Raw genomic sequence first — 18,570 nt, 5'->3', positions numbered from 1 at the left:
TTTGACAAATACATTACGTCATGACTCAAATACAATTATGAAGACCAACACTAGTTATGTTTTTCAACACTGCAATCCCAGAAACAAACTTCGTCCTTCACTACTATCCTGCAACTTCGGCCTTTCTAAAATTTGCTACAACTTTGCACATGTGGGTGATTAGGGCTCTTTTAGGATTCCTCCTTCCTTTGCTTGACCTGCTTCTTCTTCAAGGGCTTGTAGGTGATCAATTTTACTTCTTTTCTTCAGATTTCATCTTTCTCTTGTTGCTTACAAATTTTGTCCTTGTAGCTGCAAAAACCCTAGCCTCCTTCACACGAGTGAGAGATAGAGAGAAAAAAATCGAAATTTTTGTCTTCCTTCTTCCTTTTAGACCTTCACTTGCCTTCTTTCTTCTTGTTCTTGCTTCTTGATCGAATGAATGAGTGAGAGGCCAAATGAGGTCGAATGGTCTCTTATAGATAGGCTTCCAAGGAGGACGATTAGCCCTAATTAGGCCAACTTCGTCTTGCACAGGTATTTTGACACTTTTGACTCAAAATGAATTCTTTTGACTTGTTACAAAATGCCCAATAAGGTCTAATACATATGACAATGACTCTTATGACTTCTTGACTCTGTGACAAAACCTATAAGCACACAATGGGTGCTTTGACCTAGAACAAAATAAACTTGAGCATGAAACCCATGCTATAATAATAATTTTCTTTTTCTTTTTCTTTTTACATCAAATACATAAGATCAAGAGTACATAAAATATTATGAAGACCGAACCTAATTACAAATTTCAACATTTTGTAATATAATTAAACTCACTGCTATGGAAACAAAAAAAGTATATATCAGTTATATATCTAAAACCCCAAGAGTCATCTCAAGTGGTTGGACCCATCTCAAGTGGTTGGACCATCCACAAAAGGCATTTTGTCTATGGGAAGGTCACAAGTTCCAATCAAGGCAAGTCCCTCAAGGTTACAAGCCACCCTTATGTCTAGTGGTTGACACCGTCCTCCATCTAGATACTCTAGGGAAGAGGCAGGAGTCCTCTAAGTTTTCCTTTGGATCTAAAAATACACCAACCAAAAAGTAGAAGTGTGTTGTGACCCACTTTAGAAAACCCACCTATAGCAAGACCACCATGCACAACACCATAATAGATTCAGGATAGGCCCCCTTTGATGTTTCCCCAAATTGGATTTGTCGTGCATTTAAGGAGTATCACTTCCATTTAAGGAACGATATAGCATAAAAATTTACAATTAACTAGAGATATAGTCGTACAACATCTATCTAATGTGTGGTATGTTGAATTTTCTACAAGAATGAGTAGAAGAAACTCATTTTTTGATCTGATAATTACTTCCTAATGATTTCCAATCAATTCATCTTATGCCCCTTATATCATTGAGCAATTATATACATAAAATCTCAACAGTAATGCAATGAAAACAATAGGATTATAAAGAGACAGCTAAGCACAATAGAGACAACAAATTTACCCTGGGAAAACCCAACAACTTTTCTTCTAGGAGAAATTTGTTCTTCAGCAATATTTACAATTTCAAGAATATTCTAGAAATCTGTGCCAAAATCCAAGTCTATTCACCAGTGGAACCTGGTCAAGATTCCAGATTAGTCAATGCTGGTCAAGCCTTCAAAATCAGCAATTCTGGTCAACTTTTTGTCCTGGTCAACCTCTCCTGCGGTCAAATTCAGACCTGTGGTTCACCCCTGTGGTAAACTCGGACCTGCAGTCGACTTCCTATGATCAGTCCTGCAGTCAAACAGTCTCTCTTTGTGGTCAAACCCGGCCTTCTTGTGTGGTCAAACTTGGATTTTGATGAAGTCAAATTTGGGCAGATTCTCGGTCAAACAGAGCACATCAAAACTCGATCAAATGACAGCTTCTATAACTCGGTCAAACTTCAGATTTTCCTCTTGACTTTCCACATGTGGATAAGAATAGAAGAGAGAGAATGTGTGTGATCTGAATTGGTCACAAAGTGGAAGTCAACTTGTGTATTTATACTTGATAAATGCGTGACTTTGACCAAGGGTCACAAGTTCACAACCTTTCATGGTTGGGCCGACTTGATCATTTGGGGCCTACATTAAGCCCAAAAATACAAATTTTCATTTTCATAACTTTCCTTGGCCGACTTGGGAGGCCTTTTGGCATGTGGGAATACCTACCAATGCTACACAAAAATCAACATGGTATTTTTATCATTACATATGCATATGGTTGTTATTAATACATAGGGGGCGAATATTTAGTGTATAGTTCTACTATTGTCTAACGTATAGCACCACTATTAACTAGTATGTGCTAAGACTGTCATAAGTGATCAATATAGTGGTCAGGTAATGGTTAATAAACAATATTTCTAATTTTGCATCGACTTCTTATGCAAGGTTGTAGCCAAAGTTATCAGAACTGCAATCACAACTGGCAAAGGGTCAAACAGAGATTGAACCAGAATAGGCTAGCGACGAGGATTTGTTAATTGGCTTATTAAAAAAAGTTACCTAAAATATGCAAAAAAATGATATATATATATATATATATATATATAGATATATATATATATATATAAACCCAAACAATTAGACACCAAATACTCAAACCTTGTTATCTATATAGCACTTAAAGGCGAATATAAAAAAATGGTATCAAGTGTTATACATATCTGAAAAAAAATACATAAACACCAAAGCTCTAAATGCCTTCCAGAGTCTCAAATACATCAAGCTATAGACAACAGTCCACTGGCAAAAAGCCTACAACAAATAATACATAACATCAATTGCATCCCCTTTCAACTCCAAGCTCACTCCTAATCAAGTCTCTTCACTGCAGTTCCACAATCCCCAAATGCTGACAAATGTTTAATGAGAAAGGTTTAGGAGAAATATGGGAGAGTGATTATATAACTTCGTTATAGGGTTTGGGGGAGGGGCGTATTTCTTTTCCTTTATTTTTTTCATCCACCACCACTCCTGCCCCTCTTCCCGAACTGCTGCTGGCTCAACAGATTAGTTCACAATTGGAACTGATTGGAAGTGGCTGGTTCACCCAGTAGTTCAGGTGCTAAAAGGGCTGGACCAGGTCAGACAGGCTGATCTTGTTGACAATGGTAGTAACATACTTTCAGTACAAATATCAGTTTCAACTTTCTACTCATGCAACAATCTTTCATCTATCCTTGTCAGTTAACAGCAAACCTAAATCACAAGGTCTAAAAAAGTTCAGATCACTTCAAAGTGCACTTTGATTGCCATGTCCACCAGGGCAAATATCTGCCCAATCCAACTAGCACTACATCATCATGCATTCACAACAGCTATCCATACTCATTCGTTAACCAGGCTACCCAAGAAGTCACCACAAGGTCCTTTTGTGCATGTGAAGTTTGACTCACATGCTCTCTGATTGGACAAATCTTCTAGCTAACTTTGATTCCAAGCTTGCAAATCTAAATTAATGAAACTTGGTCTTCAGCTATGACAAGCATGCAACATTTCCCAACTGCATGTAATACATCTAATTCCAAGCTTCAGGAAACACTTCTCATGCAACACTTCTCATCTTTGTGCAATTACAAAATCTCTCAAATATCATGCAACACCTCATCTTTATGCACATGTCTCGACTCTCAACCATCATAAAACATTTCTCAGCTTCAATTTTGCTAAAAGATAATAGAAACACTCAAAGCATCCTGCAGCATAACCTCCATCCCAGAGTCAGTCTTCCCTTGTCATAAAGTGATCCTCGAATTCTTTATAGATTGTTCCATGTTAATCATCAATCCTCATACACTATGGCTTCCAAAATATGAAATTCGGCAAACATTTCAAGATCAGTTTCCAATTAATGAAGATTCGTCTGCAATAATTTGAAAGCTCACATAAAACATTTCACCTTCACAAGAATGAACTCCAACCATCATAATCAACCGAACCCCCTCTTGGTACATTGTGTTTACTTTTCCAAGAATCACACATGTATTTCTGGATGTTATAGGCACATTCCCCTTTGCCAATTAAATCTGCATGCTGATAATAATTACCCTCCATATCTTCCTTGAAGAGTGTTAAATCCACAATGAAAATCACGCCAAAAACACTATGCTTGCCAATAATAATTCCCATGCCCAATATGCTATTAATATGTGCTACTCAAAAACACAGTCACCCTCTCTCTTACCTCACACATATGCCTGCTTAATTTAAGCAACTGAGTCTCAACTAAACACTTTGTGTTCATGACAATCATCTTGCCTCTTGTCCAGAAACATGGGATCCATTAAGTCTTTGTGTTCCACCTTTCACTCCAAAGTGGCCCATCTCTAAATATAGTTCTATTCTTGTCACAACAGCAAATTCATTGATAATCTACTAAAGATAATAATGTGCACAAGATATCATAGTAATATTTTTTATTCAAATCACTTAACACATCTCCCTTTTCCACTGGAAACCTTAAACTTGAGTTTCCGCAATCAACTAATGGGATGATACGTTTTTAAAATTTGATATAAATAATTATCGACTAAATTGCATTATGAGAGTTGCTCAAGTAAAAGAAAATCAAAACACAGATTCATTGTTAGAAAAAGAATATACCATAGTCTGCTCACTGTTGGAGAACAATTAACTATCTGACAAATGAAATTTAAATAAAGTGATAACCAGTCCTAACTGCCACGCCATCAATAATCTGTCTCGACTCTCAACACTAGATGCTATTGTGGAGTTTTCAAAGGAACTTTTGCTGAACTTCATGCACCCAGACGGTGGAATGCTTAATGCTTGAATTCTGTTTTCTTGTAATTTTACATGCATGCTACATATTTTGTCGTATTATGCTTGGTTCCTATGCTTTTTAATAACATTTACTAACCATACCTTTTTAATATTTAATGTGTCTTTCTGTTTGTCATGGTTACTCTGTGTTTCAATCCAATGCACCAGTACTACTGTATTTATGTGAACTTGGTCTTTGTCTCCTAAGCATTCAGGTTGTGGACAAGAAGCTACAGAATATGAAACGTATCTGATATATTAACAAAATTGTAACTATTTGCATATAAAGAGACCAAACAATAGCAACCAATACCTTTCGGCTCTTCAGAGACATATAACGGGCATTTTTGAACCACATATGGACCTGAATAAGACCAAAATGTTTCCACATATGAATTAGATTAAAGGTTTAAAAAATGATAGTTTCTACTTCATACAATGAGGATTGACATCAAAGACAGGACAACTAATAACACTGCAAAATTCACAACTGCTACTAAGCTACCACCTGTGAAGAATATTAGTATTAGCTGAACACAATGCAGAACAAACCTTTCGAAACGTAAGGCCCAGTTGCTGTGACAGATTTTCCTTGTAAGACCTTGACGGTAGCTCATTTTCAGCAAAGACTTTGCGCAGCTTCTGTTTTAAGATCACATAAATATGTCTTCTTGTTAGAATTCATTGCATTACAATTTACAATTGTCCCTACTAGAATGGCCAGTTGTAGGCATTACATAATGCAAGATAAAGATAGATATGATCTAACATAATTAGAGCCTCATGGGTCAGGTCAATTGGAGATTCTCTACTGCAAAAGTTCATGGAGGTCTCATGGATCAAAAATCATCAAATCCCATCAACTCCCTTGTGGTTACCAGCGAGTATTTCAGCCAGTGGTTAATAGCAGTGTTGAAAATATCGGTATCGGCAAAATATCGGCGAGGGTCCAGAAAATATCTTATAGGCAATATTGGCGAAAATATCGGTAAATATCGGCAAGCATAAAAAATAATTTTTTCAAATTTTTAAATATAGCCGATATTTTGCCGATATTTTCAAAATATCGCGATATTTTTCCTATATTTGCCGATATTTTGAAAATATCGCGATATTATCAAAACAGAAAATATCGCGATATTTTCTCGGCGATATATCGTTTTGCCGAAAATATCGCGATATTTTCGAATATCGCCGATATTATCAACAGTGGTTAATAGTACATATTGTCCTCAATTCAAGACACTGTGGAAGGTGGGGAATTCTGCAGGAGGCTGGCAAGCAACCACTGACCTTATTTGGAATGTTTAATATGTCGGAAACTGAGGGCTATTTTTCTGAAAAAAAGTAATACACTTAGAACCATTACTGAACTGTACTAGCTCAGACTGGCGCACAGACTCAGAAAGAACAAAAAGCATATGAAGTTCAGCTAAGGAAAAGAATTTACCTGTACACCCATGAAAATAAAAAGAAAAAGGTGGACTGCTTAATGGTTATGGTGGTATTCATAAGACATTTATCAAGCAACCAAGTTCTTTTAAGATACAACATACTAGCAATGTGACTCTCTTACAAGTTAATGGTTGCGCAAAATCAAGGAGTTAGTGAAACTTTAATTCTGTAAATTCTCCATTAAAAACATGAAAGAACCCTGTCAACAAAACTCATAAATCGCCAAGCAACCCTTACAAATGAAAATATTAAATATGATGAAGTAATTGAAGCCTATGCTCAATGAATATTTTCTGCGAGTTCCATTGAAATATTTTATAATCTATGGATGTTACGAAAAATCACAGATCAGGACTGGAAGTGAAGTGAAATCTGAGATAAGAGATAAGAAGCCAAAATCCCATTCGATATTTTTCCAACATAAGAACCACTGAACACTTGGCCATTTTGAGATTTGTAGCTTGGGAGGTACTCCAAACCCTAGGCTAGCGGGTTTTGGATGAATGGATTTCACAAATGTGATTTGTGGGCTTAGAACCCAAGGTTGGGGTTTTGTACCCAAAGATGTGGGGCCAAAACCATGAGGAGATTTGGGCACTTGGCACATGGAGGATGTAGGGCATCCTTAAAGAAGAAAGGAGCCATTTCAAGCACCATGAGATACTTTATAAAAATGGAGGAAATAATTTTTAAATGTTTTGTGTGGGGTTGTGCAACTAAAGTCAAGTCAACCTAGACTTAGTGATGTGGCATGCCCCAAGGGCTAGTTGTTGCACACCCTAATGATTTGTATATATAGAAGTGAGGAGAAGCCTCATTTCTCACCACCACAAGTGCATACATCATTAGAGAAGACAATCTGAGGCAGCTGCATGCTTGGAGGAGGCAAATCAAGCAAGGAAGGAAGACAGTTGAACATCTTTCTGTGGTTTTGGTTTGTCCAGGACCAAGAGGAGGCCCGGGTCAAATATGAAGAGCTGATCTGGGCACCTTTCTGTGGAGAAAACCTTCAACGAACAAGGCCGCAGTCATATGTACTATATTCAGGATCAGATGAGACCTGGTTTGGGTGCTAACTGTGGTTACAACAGCTGTTGTAGAGGCCGCATGCTACTGTGATATTAGCACAAACAGGGAGACCTTGTAGAGGGAGGATACCAGCAGTTCGAAGGATTTTCTGGCCAGGTCGAAGGTGCAGACCTGTAGTGATTAAAGGGTGCCCTAACCAGGGCCGAGATCCTCAGGAGAAAGGCTGGACAGGGCAGCATTGAGGCAGGTTTGACAGAGGTATGTTTTGTTCTTCATGTATGATGTATTGCTAAGTTTGCTGGTCCACATTTGGGAGATCATCCAAGTGCAAGGAGCATAAGGGATACATCACAGAGATTGCAGCAGCCAAGACAAGTCATGCAAGTCTGTTATGACAGCCTTAGAGAAGGAGGAATATAGAAGGAAGGCAGGGCTTGGAAGAAGGCAGAATAGTGCTGAGGTTAGAGGAGTTTTGAGGCAAGTGTTAAGGGCTGTTGCAGTGGATCAAGAAGCCCTAACCAGTGGGCTGAAAAACTCAGACCCTAGGGCACGTTACAGACTTGCATCTCAGATGTAGTATGGTGTTTCAAGTTGTTCTTTGCTAAGTGGATGTTGTCCTAGTGTAGGACAGTTGTGGGAGCAGCCAAAAGAGCAGGAATTAGGAGGGCTGTAGTGACTTGCTCCAAGCCCTAAGTATATCCTCCTGAAGGACTAAGAGGACTGTTCGAAGAGGTAGAATTGGCTGAGCTCAGGACTGATTCTTGAAAAACAAAGAAAGGAGGTCAAGGGAGCAAATCACATCAGCCCTCATTGTTGGAGAAGGACATCTCGCAGTGATAGGTGGCAGCCCTCCGTGCCCTAAGTGTGTCTTCATCAGGCAGCACAGGAAGGCACTAGTGGGAAGAAAGTCCCTAAGAGTTGTGTCCTTGAAGGACTAAGGAGCAGCTAGTTGGGCAAGAAGTCCCAAAGGAGTTGAGGAGCAACAGTGGGCAGTTGAGAGTTGTTCACAAATGGAGTTGTGAACAACTTAACAGGAGTCTCAATGTGTTGATGCATTGAAGGACTAACGATCAGCTAGAGAGCAGTTGGAGCCATGTTCAGTGACCTAATGGAGTTGGTTCATTGATAGAGGCAGAGTTGTGTTGTTGCAGATCAGAGCCAAAGGACTGGGCAGGTGTGTTTAGGAGATGACCGAGAGGAGCTGAGAGAGCATGCTACATCAGTCAAATGGTCAGCGTATCTTGTTCGGGCAGTTTGGTTGTCATAGTTGTTGACACCAAGTCCCCAGTTGTAGTCTTGTATCAGTGGATGTATGAGGGCCATTATCCCTAGTACGAGATCCCTAGACTTGTATTATCAGTTTTTTAATATAACGAAGTTGGGTTTTGCAAAAAGTTGTCTATATTTGTGCAAAGTAATTTGTTGTGATACTTGGATTGGTAGCATCAGTGATTGTAAGATTCTAACCTAGACTCCAATATTGTGGAAAATCAACATGGTATTAGACCTACTTTGAAGGGCCAGTGAATCAGAGTGTGCACAACAAAGCGGATCAGAGGGAGTTGAGATTGTCTAGATCATAGAGTAGAGGATTCAGCTAAAAACATGGAGATGTGGTCTTGACTGGCTTTGCAATGAGATAGGCTAGGAGTTTTGGTGGATTGGTGTAGAAGCTGGTGAACAATAGTTTGTTGTGTGGCAAGTCGTTGATCATGAACTTCCTCTGACTTGCCATTGATTGTTGGGGCAGCTCGAGAATTTTTTTGGCGTGGATGAGATTGGTATGATCAAGATTACTTCATGTGATGGACAAGTTGTTGGCAGGCTAGTTTCTTCTTTGGGCAATGGTGTTGCATATCCGAGATTGGAGGGATGTGCACGAGTTGTGTTTGATCCAGGAGGATGAGTGCTTGCAGGATTGAGTTGCATTGATGATGGCCTATGTTCGACTGCAACTCGGACTAACCTTGTAGGACACAAGATCAGTAGCAAGTTGAGTCAGTGGAGGTACTACAGACTCAAAGAGAGTCTAGCTTCAGAGGGAGCAATCCTATGGAAGTTGGGGTCTTTAAGTTCAAATGAGATGAGGCAAAGGCTCTACCAAGATTGTGTGGTTCATTCTACAGAGATGTTGAAGTGATGGATGCCAAATGGGCTAGTGTCACCGGTATTGATGTTGGAGACTTCATAGTGTTGGAAGTACCTCCCTCACTAAGAGGGAGTGTTGAGATTTGTAGCTTGGGAGGTACTCCAAACCCTAGGCTAGAGGGTTTTGGAGGAATGGGCTTCACAAATATGATTTGTGGGCTTAGAACCCAAGGTTGGGGTTTTGTACCCAAAGATGTGGGGCCAAAACCATGGGGACATTTGGGAACTTGGCAAATGGAGGACGTAAGGCATCCATAAAGGAGCAAGGAGTCATTTTAAGCACCATGAGATGCCCTGTAAAAATGGAGGAAATCATTTTTGAATGTTTTGTGTGGGCTTGTGCAACTAAAGTCAAGTCAGCCTAGACTTAGTGATCCCCCAAGGGCTAGTTGGTGCACACCCTCATAATTTGTATATATAGAAGTGAGGAGAAACCTCATTTCTCACCACCACAAGTGCATACATCATTAGACAAGACAATTTGAGGAAGTTGCATGCTTGGAGGAGGAAAATCAAGCAAGGAAAGAAGACAGTTGGGCATCTTTCGATGGTTTTGGTTTGTGCAGGACCAAGAGGAGGAAGGGATGAGTATGAAGAGTTGATATGGGCACCTTTCTGTGGAGAAAACCTTCAAAAGGTAGCAGTCATCTATACTATATTCAGGAGCAGTCGAGACCTGGTTTGGGTGCTAACTGTTGTAGAGGTTGCATGTTGTTGTGATATTGGCACAGATAAGGAGACCTTGTAAAGGCAGGATACCACTAGTTTGAAGGACTTTCTGGCCAAGTCGAAGGTGCAGACCTGTAGTGATTATAGGGTGCCCTAACCAAGGTCGAGAACCTCAGGAGAAAGGTTGGACAGGGGCAGCATTGAAGCAAGTTTGACAGAGGTATGTTTTGTTCTTCAAGTATGATGTATTGCTAGGTTTGGTGGTCCAAATTTGGGAGATCATCCAAGTGCAAGGAGCATAAGGGTTACACCTCAGAGATTGCAGTGGCCAAGACAAGTCATGCAAGTCCGTTATGATAGCCTTAGAGAAGGACGATATAGAAGGAAGGCAGGGCTTGGAAGAAGGCCAAGTAGTGCTAAGGTTAGAGGAGCTTTGAGGCAGTGTTAAGGGTTGTTGCAATGGGTCAAGAAGCCCTAACCAGTGGGCCGAAAAACTCAGACTCTAGAGCGCATTGCAGAGTTGCATCTCAAATGTAGTATAGTGTTTCAAGTTGTTCTTTGCTAAGTGGATGTTGTCCTAGTGTAGGACAGTTGTTGGAGCAGCCAAAAGAGCAGGCGTTAGGAGGGATGTAGTGGCTTGGTCCAAGCCCCAAGTACATCCTCTTGAAGGACTAAGAGGATTGTTAGAAGAGGTAGAATTAGGTGAGGTCGGGAGTAATTCTTGAAGGACAAAGAAAGGAGGTCAAGGGAACAAATCACATCAGCCCAAGTTCATTGTTGGAGAAGGACATCTTGCAGTGATAGGTGGCAGCCCTCCGTGCCCTAAGTGTGTCTTCATCGAGCAGCGCAGGGAGGCACTAGTGGGAAGAAATTTCCTAATAGTTGTGTCCTTGAAGTACTAAGGAGCAACCAGTTGGGAAAGAAGTCCCAAAGGAAGTTGAGGAGCAACAGTGAGCAGTTGAGAGTTGTTCACAAATGGAGTTGTGAACAACTCGACAGGAGTATCGATGTGTTCATGTGTTTGAAGGACTAACGATCAGTTAGAGAGCAATTGGAACCATGCTTAGTGACCTCATGGAGTTGGTTCATTGATAGAGGCAGAGTTGTGTTGTTGCAGATCAAAGCTAAAGGACTAGGTAGGTGTGTTTAGGAGACGACCAAGAGTAATGAGAGAGCGCAATACATCAGCCAGATGGTCAGTGTATCTTGTTCGGGCAATTTGGTTGTCATAGTTGTTAACACCAAGTCCAAGTTGCAGTCTTGTATAAGTGGGATGTATGAGGACCATTATCCCTAGTACGGAAGCCCTAGAATGTTGTATGTTGAAAATTTGGCAACTCATGGATGAATTTCTAAAAATAGAACGTCTAAAAATAGAATTTCTACAAATAGAAAGTCTCAAGTATGACTTTCCAAATATAGTAAATCACCTTGCATCAATTGGTAATCAGGAATTGTTGATGGAAAATCCATTATGATCATCAATTAATCCTAGTAGTTCAATTTCGACTTAATCATCAATATTATTATTATTATGATACTATTATATTATTATTAAAAATAAATTCAAGTCATTCAATCATGGCTCTCAATAATGTTCTCTTACACTCTCATTATTGACATGGCATATTCCTCTTACACTCTCATTAATGCTCTTAGCCTCTTACACTCTCTTACACTCAATAAACGCTCGTCATAAAAGATTCCTCTTACACTCTTACGCTCTCATTAAAGCATGTCATGAAAGATTCCTCTTACGCACTCTTTAATGCATATATTACACTATCCTTCTTAATGGCATAAGTTACAAAGGCATTTGTACCTTCTTAATGGCATGAGTTACATTCTTAAACAGGCATATGTTACTCTCCCTCTTGACATGCAAGTTACTCCTCCTTTATGGCATGGATTCATTGCTCCTCCTATATATATGTGCTTCACTTTCTCTCCTTACAACTAGTGCATTGTGAAAGAAGAATTTGAACTTGAGAGAGATTTGGAGAGAGTTGAAGAAGATTGTGAGAGAGAGACATGGAGAGGAAGTGCAAAACTTGGTGAGCCAAGGTTGATTCAATGCTTCAGTGTTTCAGTGTTGATTCAGTTAAAGGGAAGGTTGATTCAGTTTGTGCATATGTTGCTGCTACAGTGATCTTCATGCTACAGGTTGTTCACGTTTGGGTGAACTTACTCACTCTCTTGATCTCTAATTGTACTTTGTATCTTTGTTGAACAATTGATTTCTAATAGAAGAAGAATTTGGTTGGGTTTTCCCCTTATGGGTTTTGCCCTGGTCATTGGACCTAAATTCTTTGTGTCTCATTTTGTTCTTGGTTGTCTTCTATTGTGCATTTGATTTATATTCTATCTACATTTTCTTATCTAATATTGCAGCATAAAGGCACTTTGTAATAAGTGATTGTTACAGCATAGAACATCAGCATTTCAACATTGTATTATCAGTTTGTTAATATAACGAAGTTGGGTTTTGTAAAAAGTTGTCTATATTTGCGCACTAGTAGATTTACTGTTGTATATTGTTACATTGTGCAAAGTAGTTTGTTGTGATACTCAGATTGGTAAAATTAGTGATTGTAAGATTCTAACCTAGACTCCAATATCATGAAAATCAACAAGCCACTTAAAACTTTAATCTTAGGCAGTAACCATGCTTTGGTGGGATGTTTTATAGGCAGTGTCACCCTGCCAGTTGCAATCAGCAACTGCTATCAAAGAAATATAGGAGCCTCATGGCTAGAAACTTACAAGTATTAATATAATCTTATCAATGTCCAACGAATGACCGCAAAAGTAGGTCAATAAGACGACTGAGTACAATATTGCCAATACACAGTGGCAACATTTACAGGGACCCATACATAAAGCAAGATGCAAAAAATAAAATGAAGAACCACTCTAAGATAATATCTAAAAACGGAGCACTGATAGAAGAAACAAATTTGGGAAAAAAGGACCCAAAATCTGCAATACTGATATAAAAAGAAACCTTACTAAAGGTTTATTTTTATATCAGTTTGCAAACCATGTGCATTCCCATTCATGTCCTCCCGAGTCCCCATTGTCCTCAATGAATCCATTGATGTTACGGTTAAAGAGCTCAGATTCACTGCAACGGTGCCTTGTATTAACATACCCAATCATTGTTTCTAGTACCAAAACATGGATTATAAGATCATAAGTTTTCCTAGATAATTCCCAAAGCATCTAAGACACATTGACAAGCACCACTTCCAAGAGAGCAAGTAAAAGAAGATGAACCACAAGAAGCTTATATGATCTACTAAATAGTATTGCAATCCTTCTAGGTTCTAGAAGGAAGCCAAATGAAAAATCATTACACAACTGCCAAAAGCTAGATCTTCTCAGTTTCCTAAACCAGAGCCTCAGCCCAAGAATACCTTGCCAAGACATTATTGAGCATTTCACACGAGGCCAAAATACAAATATACTCCTTGGAAAGGAAAGAATTACAAGGACATACTCTCCCATCAAAGAAGTGTAGAAGATGACAATGAAGCCCTTGAACCCTATTTAGTTTGTATCTTGTAGAGCCCGAGTGATTAGAAGATCCTTGGAAGTTACCTGACAATCTTATTCTCCTCATTACCTGATTGGTACTTAATCAAATGTATGTGGGTTTTTTGTGAGTTTTTGTAGCATCAAATGGTGTTCTAGTCTCGAAACTTCGCGGAGAGGTCAAAACACATGAGTTCTCCAAAACCCAAAAATTGTTTCTAGAAATTCCACCTAGAGAAAGCTCAATTAAATTAATCGACCATCATTTAAATTTTTTGGTAAGAAAGGTAAGAATTCTCTAGAAACTCACACAAATTGACTTAGAAATTGTCTTAGCCATCGATTAACTTTTAATCTTGGTCGTTGGGGTCCCAACTGGAGATTATAAAAAGAGATCGATTGATTGATGGAGAGACACACAGAAGAGATTTGGCAATGCGAGTTCCTTGGGCAGTTTGAGCTAGCTAGCAATAGAGTTCGAGCCAGAGAGGGGACGCAGAGCTAGGGAGGGGTAGACACAGTGATACGGAGGAAGTTTTCCAATTCCTGAGAGGCAAAGAGAGAAGGTCGAATTATTTCTTTAGGAGGTTGGATAAAGCCTCAAAGAGGGCATTCAATTTAGCTGGAGCAGTGGCAATTTCAGGTGCTAGGGGTTGGGAATATTTATAGAGGGCCAAGTTAGAGGCTTCCAAACCAGCAGCAATTAGTCAGTAGCTGATTCGAGGCAGTTCCGGGCTAGCAAGGTTCAGGTTTGCGCATAGGTGATGCAGGGCCTGCACAGAGGCAGTAGGAGAGTCAGTTCTATTAAAGTATGTAACTAGGTTTGGTCTTCATAAATATGATACTCTTGATTCTTCTATATTGTAAAAAGAAAGGAAAATTATTATTATTATTTTTGTGGCATGGGTTTCATGCTCAAGGTCAATTTATTTGTAGGTCAAGCACCCATTGAGTGCTTTTAGGGTTTGTCATAGAGTCAAGAAGTCAATTGAGACATTGTCATATATAAAAGCCCCATTAGGCACTTTGTATCATGTAAAGAGCATTTATATAAGTCAAAAAGAGTCAAATGGCCTCATCCAAGACCAAGTCGACCTACAAGCAATGACAAGTCGACCTCATAAGGGCTATTTGACCTCCACAAGAAGCCTATATAAGAGGTGCTCGACCTCATTTGAAGATAGATCAAGCAAGTTCATTAAAGCAACAAAGACAAGGAGACCTAGCGAGGAAGGCGAGAAGATCTAAAGAGAGAGAAAATTCAAATTTTAGAATTGTTTTGGGCCACACGTGCGAAACTAGGGCATCATTATTGCTGCAACTAGACCTCATTGCGGATTTGTCAAGAGAAGCAGAAATTTTAGAGCAAGAAGATCAAGGAAGGAAGTCGAGTTATCAAGGAAGAGGAAGCACATCAAGCGAAGGAGAGAGAAGGTCATTTCAGCCACTAAACTACCCACACGTGCAAAGTTGCAGTACTTGTAGGTTAGGGAGGCCGAAATTGTAGTTAAAATTTCATGTCTAAAATTTTGATCGAAGGAGAAGTTGGAGATGCTATGAGGCAAGTTTGACTTGGGTTGACTTTGTGAGAAGTAAGTTCATCAAGAAGAGGTTTGATTTGGTCTTGGAGGGGTCTTGGTCTTGGGTCATAGGTCTTGGAATTCGTCATTTGAAGATTCTGTAAGAAGAAAAGAATTATTGTGGGTTTTCCTCTCAAGAGGAGAGGTTTTGACCCTGGTGTTGACGGTTCTGGAAATCTGTCAACCAAGGGGATCTCCCCGGTATGACATCCCAATCAAACCTCACACCATTTGGTGTAGGAGTCCCATCCAGTATAAAGGCTCGATTGCCAAATCCTTAAAGATTTTTCTTGGCTCTAGCTATCAGCACAGGAGAGTGATGCAATGGTGTCTTCGAAAAGTAAGGGAGGTGTGCCTGGTGAGTGTGCAGTTGCAACTATGTCAAGGTTCCTCTACTACAAAAGGGGGATAAAAGTGAGCCTCTAAGTGAGAGGTAATAGTACCACCCAAGAAGAGACACACATGAACCAGAAAGCTTCGTCTAACATCCAGCGGAATAGTCCACAACGGATGTGATGGTTGTTACAACCAACAAACAAGGAAAGATCTATCTAGTATCCCGCGGAATAGTCCACAAGGATGGGACAACATTAACTAATAACAACCATTACAACACATTCTCAATAAGATAAGCACTAAAATAACCAAAATAGTTCAACTATCTTAGTACATGTGAAAGCAAACATGAAATACAAACGTCCACAAAATAGTCTTACAAACATTCATAGTCCATGCATGAAGAACATGCTGGCCTTAAAAGGCTTTTGTTATTAAGAAAAATTTCCAAGACACATGTTTACAATGTACATCACTAGCCCCAATAGTGGGACATTGGAGCCATTCCTTGCTCCTTCAAGAACTAGTTGATCTCTCTAATGCCTTGCGAGAGGAGCCTAGGTGAAAAGTCTTTTGCTCATACAATGAAGGGGTATATATAACCAAGGGGTGATGCTTCCCTTTTGACTCTTTAACTACCCTCATGACTGTTCAACTTCCTATGACTTTTCAACTTACATGACTCTCCATATTCATGTGTGTCCTTTGGACTTCCACTTTACAATACATTTGAATATAATATACATGGTCCACAATGATGATGTGGCATATGACAGCTCATGACAAGACATGACATGGCACTGCTGATGTAAACTGCTTGGATGTTGTGGCAGTGTCAGGCCACTGCTGCTGCTGTGAGTGATGTCTTCTTGAGAATACTCTTGTCTTCCACCTCCTCATGGCTTGGTGACAGGAGTCTTCAATGATCTCAAGTCTTGGGTTGTGGTCGCAAGTTGGTGTCCTTTTGCCTTGATAGATCAGCTTGCATGCTCAGCTACAAGAATGTCCTTTGCATGTCTTCCTCCTTCATCTCCTTCTTCATCATCCCGCCAAGTTCTTGTATCTGCAACTCACTCATGACGAGACAACATCAACCCGAAAACCTCCTAGCCTAAGATGATGCATTCTAGTCCAGGGACTGAGCTGGAACTAAGTTACAAGTTGGGAAGGGAGGCTCAGTGACTGCGCATTGCGCAGTCCCAGCAACTAGGGCTGAGGCTTGAGGTCTGGAATTACGCAATGCGCAGTTCAGGCTAGGCTGAGAGGTTGTCTTCTGCGCAATTTTGGAGATGAGTGAGTCTGGCTGAAGGAGGGGCCACTATGGAAGATTTTTGCGCAGTTCTGGAGAGGAAGGTTGATTGACTTCTGTGCAGTTCTAGAGAGGAAGGTTGACTGACTTCTGTGCAGTTCTAGAGAGGAAGGTTGACTGACTTCTGCGCAGTTTGGGAGATAGTGGGTCAGGATGAGGGGAGGACCACTGAAGGCAGCTTTTGCACAGTTCTGGAAGGGAAGGCTGACTAAAAAGATTGCGCAATTCTGGAAGGGAAGGTTGGGTCTTGGGCTCAGGAATTGCACAATGTAGCAGTCCTGGGAGGCAGGAACTGCGCATTGCACAAATCCAAGGGTCAAGGTCACAACCTGCTAACTGGAACATTGAAAAGATTGCACAATTCTACAAGGGAATGTTGGGTCTTGGGCTCAGGAATTGCGCAATGTAGCAGTCCTGGGAGACAGGAACTGTGCATTGCGTAGATCCAAGGGTCAAGGTCACAGCCTGCTGACTGGAACTGCGCAATGCGTAGTCCAAGCAGGCTGGGTGAAGCCAAGTTGAAGGGCTAGGGAGCTTCTTCGGAAAAGGCTAAGTACTGGACCAGTGAGACTGATAGGTGAAGTGATGAAGCTTTGACTGTGTCCTAACACTTAGAATACTTGACGACTCAACAACATTGATCACCCATGACACATGGACAACACTTTCGCTTGTGTGTGCCTGCTTCATGACTAGTTACGACAAGTATGACACCTAAGATAACCTTTATTATGATTGTGACGACACTTGTGCAACAGCACTCAAGACTTTGTGAATGAGTGTGACAGGTGTTTATATGGTTAGGAAAACTCATAAACACAAAGATGAGCCCTTGAAACCACCAAAATGAGCTTATGCATAAAGTGCGACAACTAGCATGCAAAAAGACGACATCTTGCCTATCTTGCGAAAGGGAGTGAAACACTTAGCAAAAACACATGGAATGACTTTCAGTGTTTGCGACCATACATGTCATTGAAGACATAATGATATGACAATGATAAGTTGTTCTTCATATTACAATAAGAGGTGCATTTCAACTTCATGAAAGATGTGCTTTGTTCTTCGTACCTACCCTCCAAAGGGTTGTGGATCAAATGGATTTTTTCATGCGGTCCTGATCTTTGATCTTCTATCATACCTCAAGGTTCCTTGGTCTTCTTATATGATGATTATCTTTTCTCCTCAACTCCTTAAGTGTCATCTAGCATGTCCTCCTTCATCTCCTTCTTCATCATCTTGCCATAGCATGGTAGAATTCCTGTATCTGCAATCCACTCATGACAAGACGACATCAGTCTGATAAACCCCTAGTCTAAGATGTTGCATGATAATCCATTGACTGAGCCGGAACTAGTATTAGGTCAAGGGGGAAGGCTCAGTGACTGGGCTAGACTAAGGGATAAGATTGCATAGTGCCCACTGAGGGAAAAATTTGCGTAGTGCCCACTGAGGGAAAAATTTGCGCAGAGCCCAATGAAGGACGAAATTGCGCAGTTTAAGCAGGTAGCGGTTATTGTAGGATGGGACCCTGGGAGGACAAACTGCGCAGTTTCAGGAGGCAAGGGGGAATGGGCAGCTGAGAGGCTTGAGAGACAAGACTACGCAGTTTCTGGAGGCAGTGAGCTCCGGCTGAGGGAAGGACACTAGAGGAAGCATCTGTGCAGTTTTGGAGGCCAAGGGAGGCTGGGCTTTCTACGA

At 40.4% G+C, this 18,570-nt stretch overlaps 1 protein-coding gene across 1 annotated transcript in view; it reads right to left on the bottom strand.

The window, feature by feature from the left end:
* The window catches only part of LOC149169414 (uncharacterized), a 173,377-nt gene that overhangs the window by 62,063 nt on the left and 92,744 nt on the right, over positions 1–18,570 (bottom strand). Inside the window, exons 3-4 of the mRNA XM_089425186.1 lie at positions 5,362–5,451; positions 5,123–5,173 (exon numbers count right to left, since the gene is read on the bottom strand). Coding sequence (XP_089281312.1) covers positions 5,123–5,173; positions 5,362–5,451 — 141 coding nt within the window. The remainder of the gene's footprint in view (positions 1–5,122; positions 5,174–5,361; positions 5,452–18,570) is intronic.

This window comes from Pinus tabuliformis, chromosome 4_2 (assembly GCF_031772625.1).
Source record: "Pinus tabuliformis cultivar Carrire ecotype Pingquan chromosome 4_2, CPIR1, whole genome shotgun sequence".
NCBI lineage: Eukaryota > Viridiplantae > Streptophyta > Pinopsida > Pinales > Pinaceae > Pinus > Pinus tabuliformis.
Note: the sequence above shows the minus strand (reverse complement) of the source record. Positions and strands in the feature narration are given on the sequence as shown.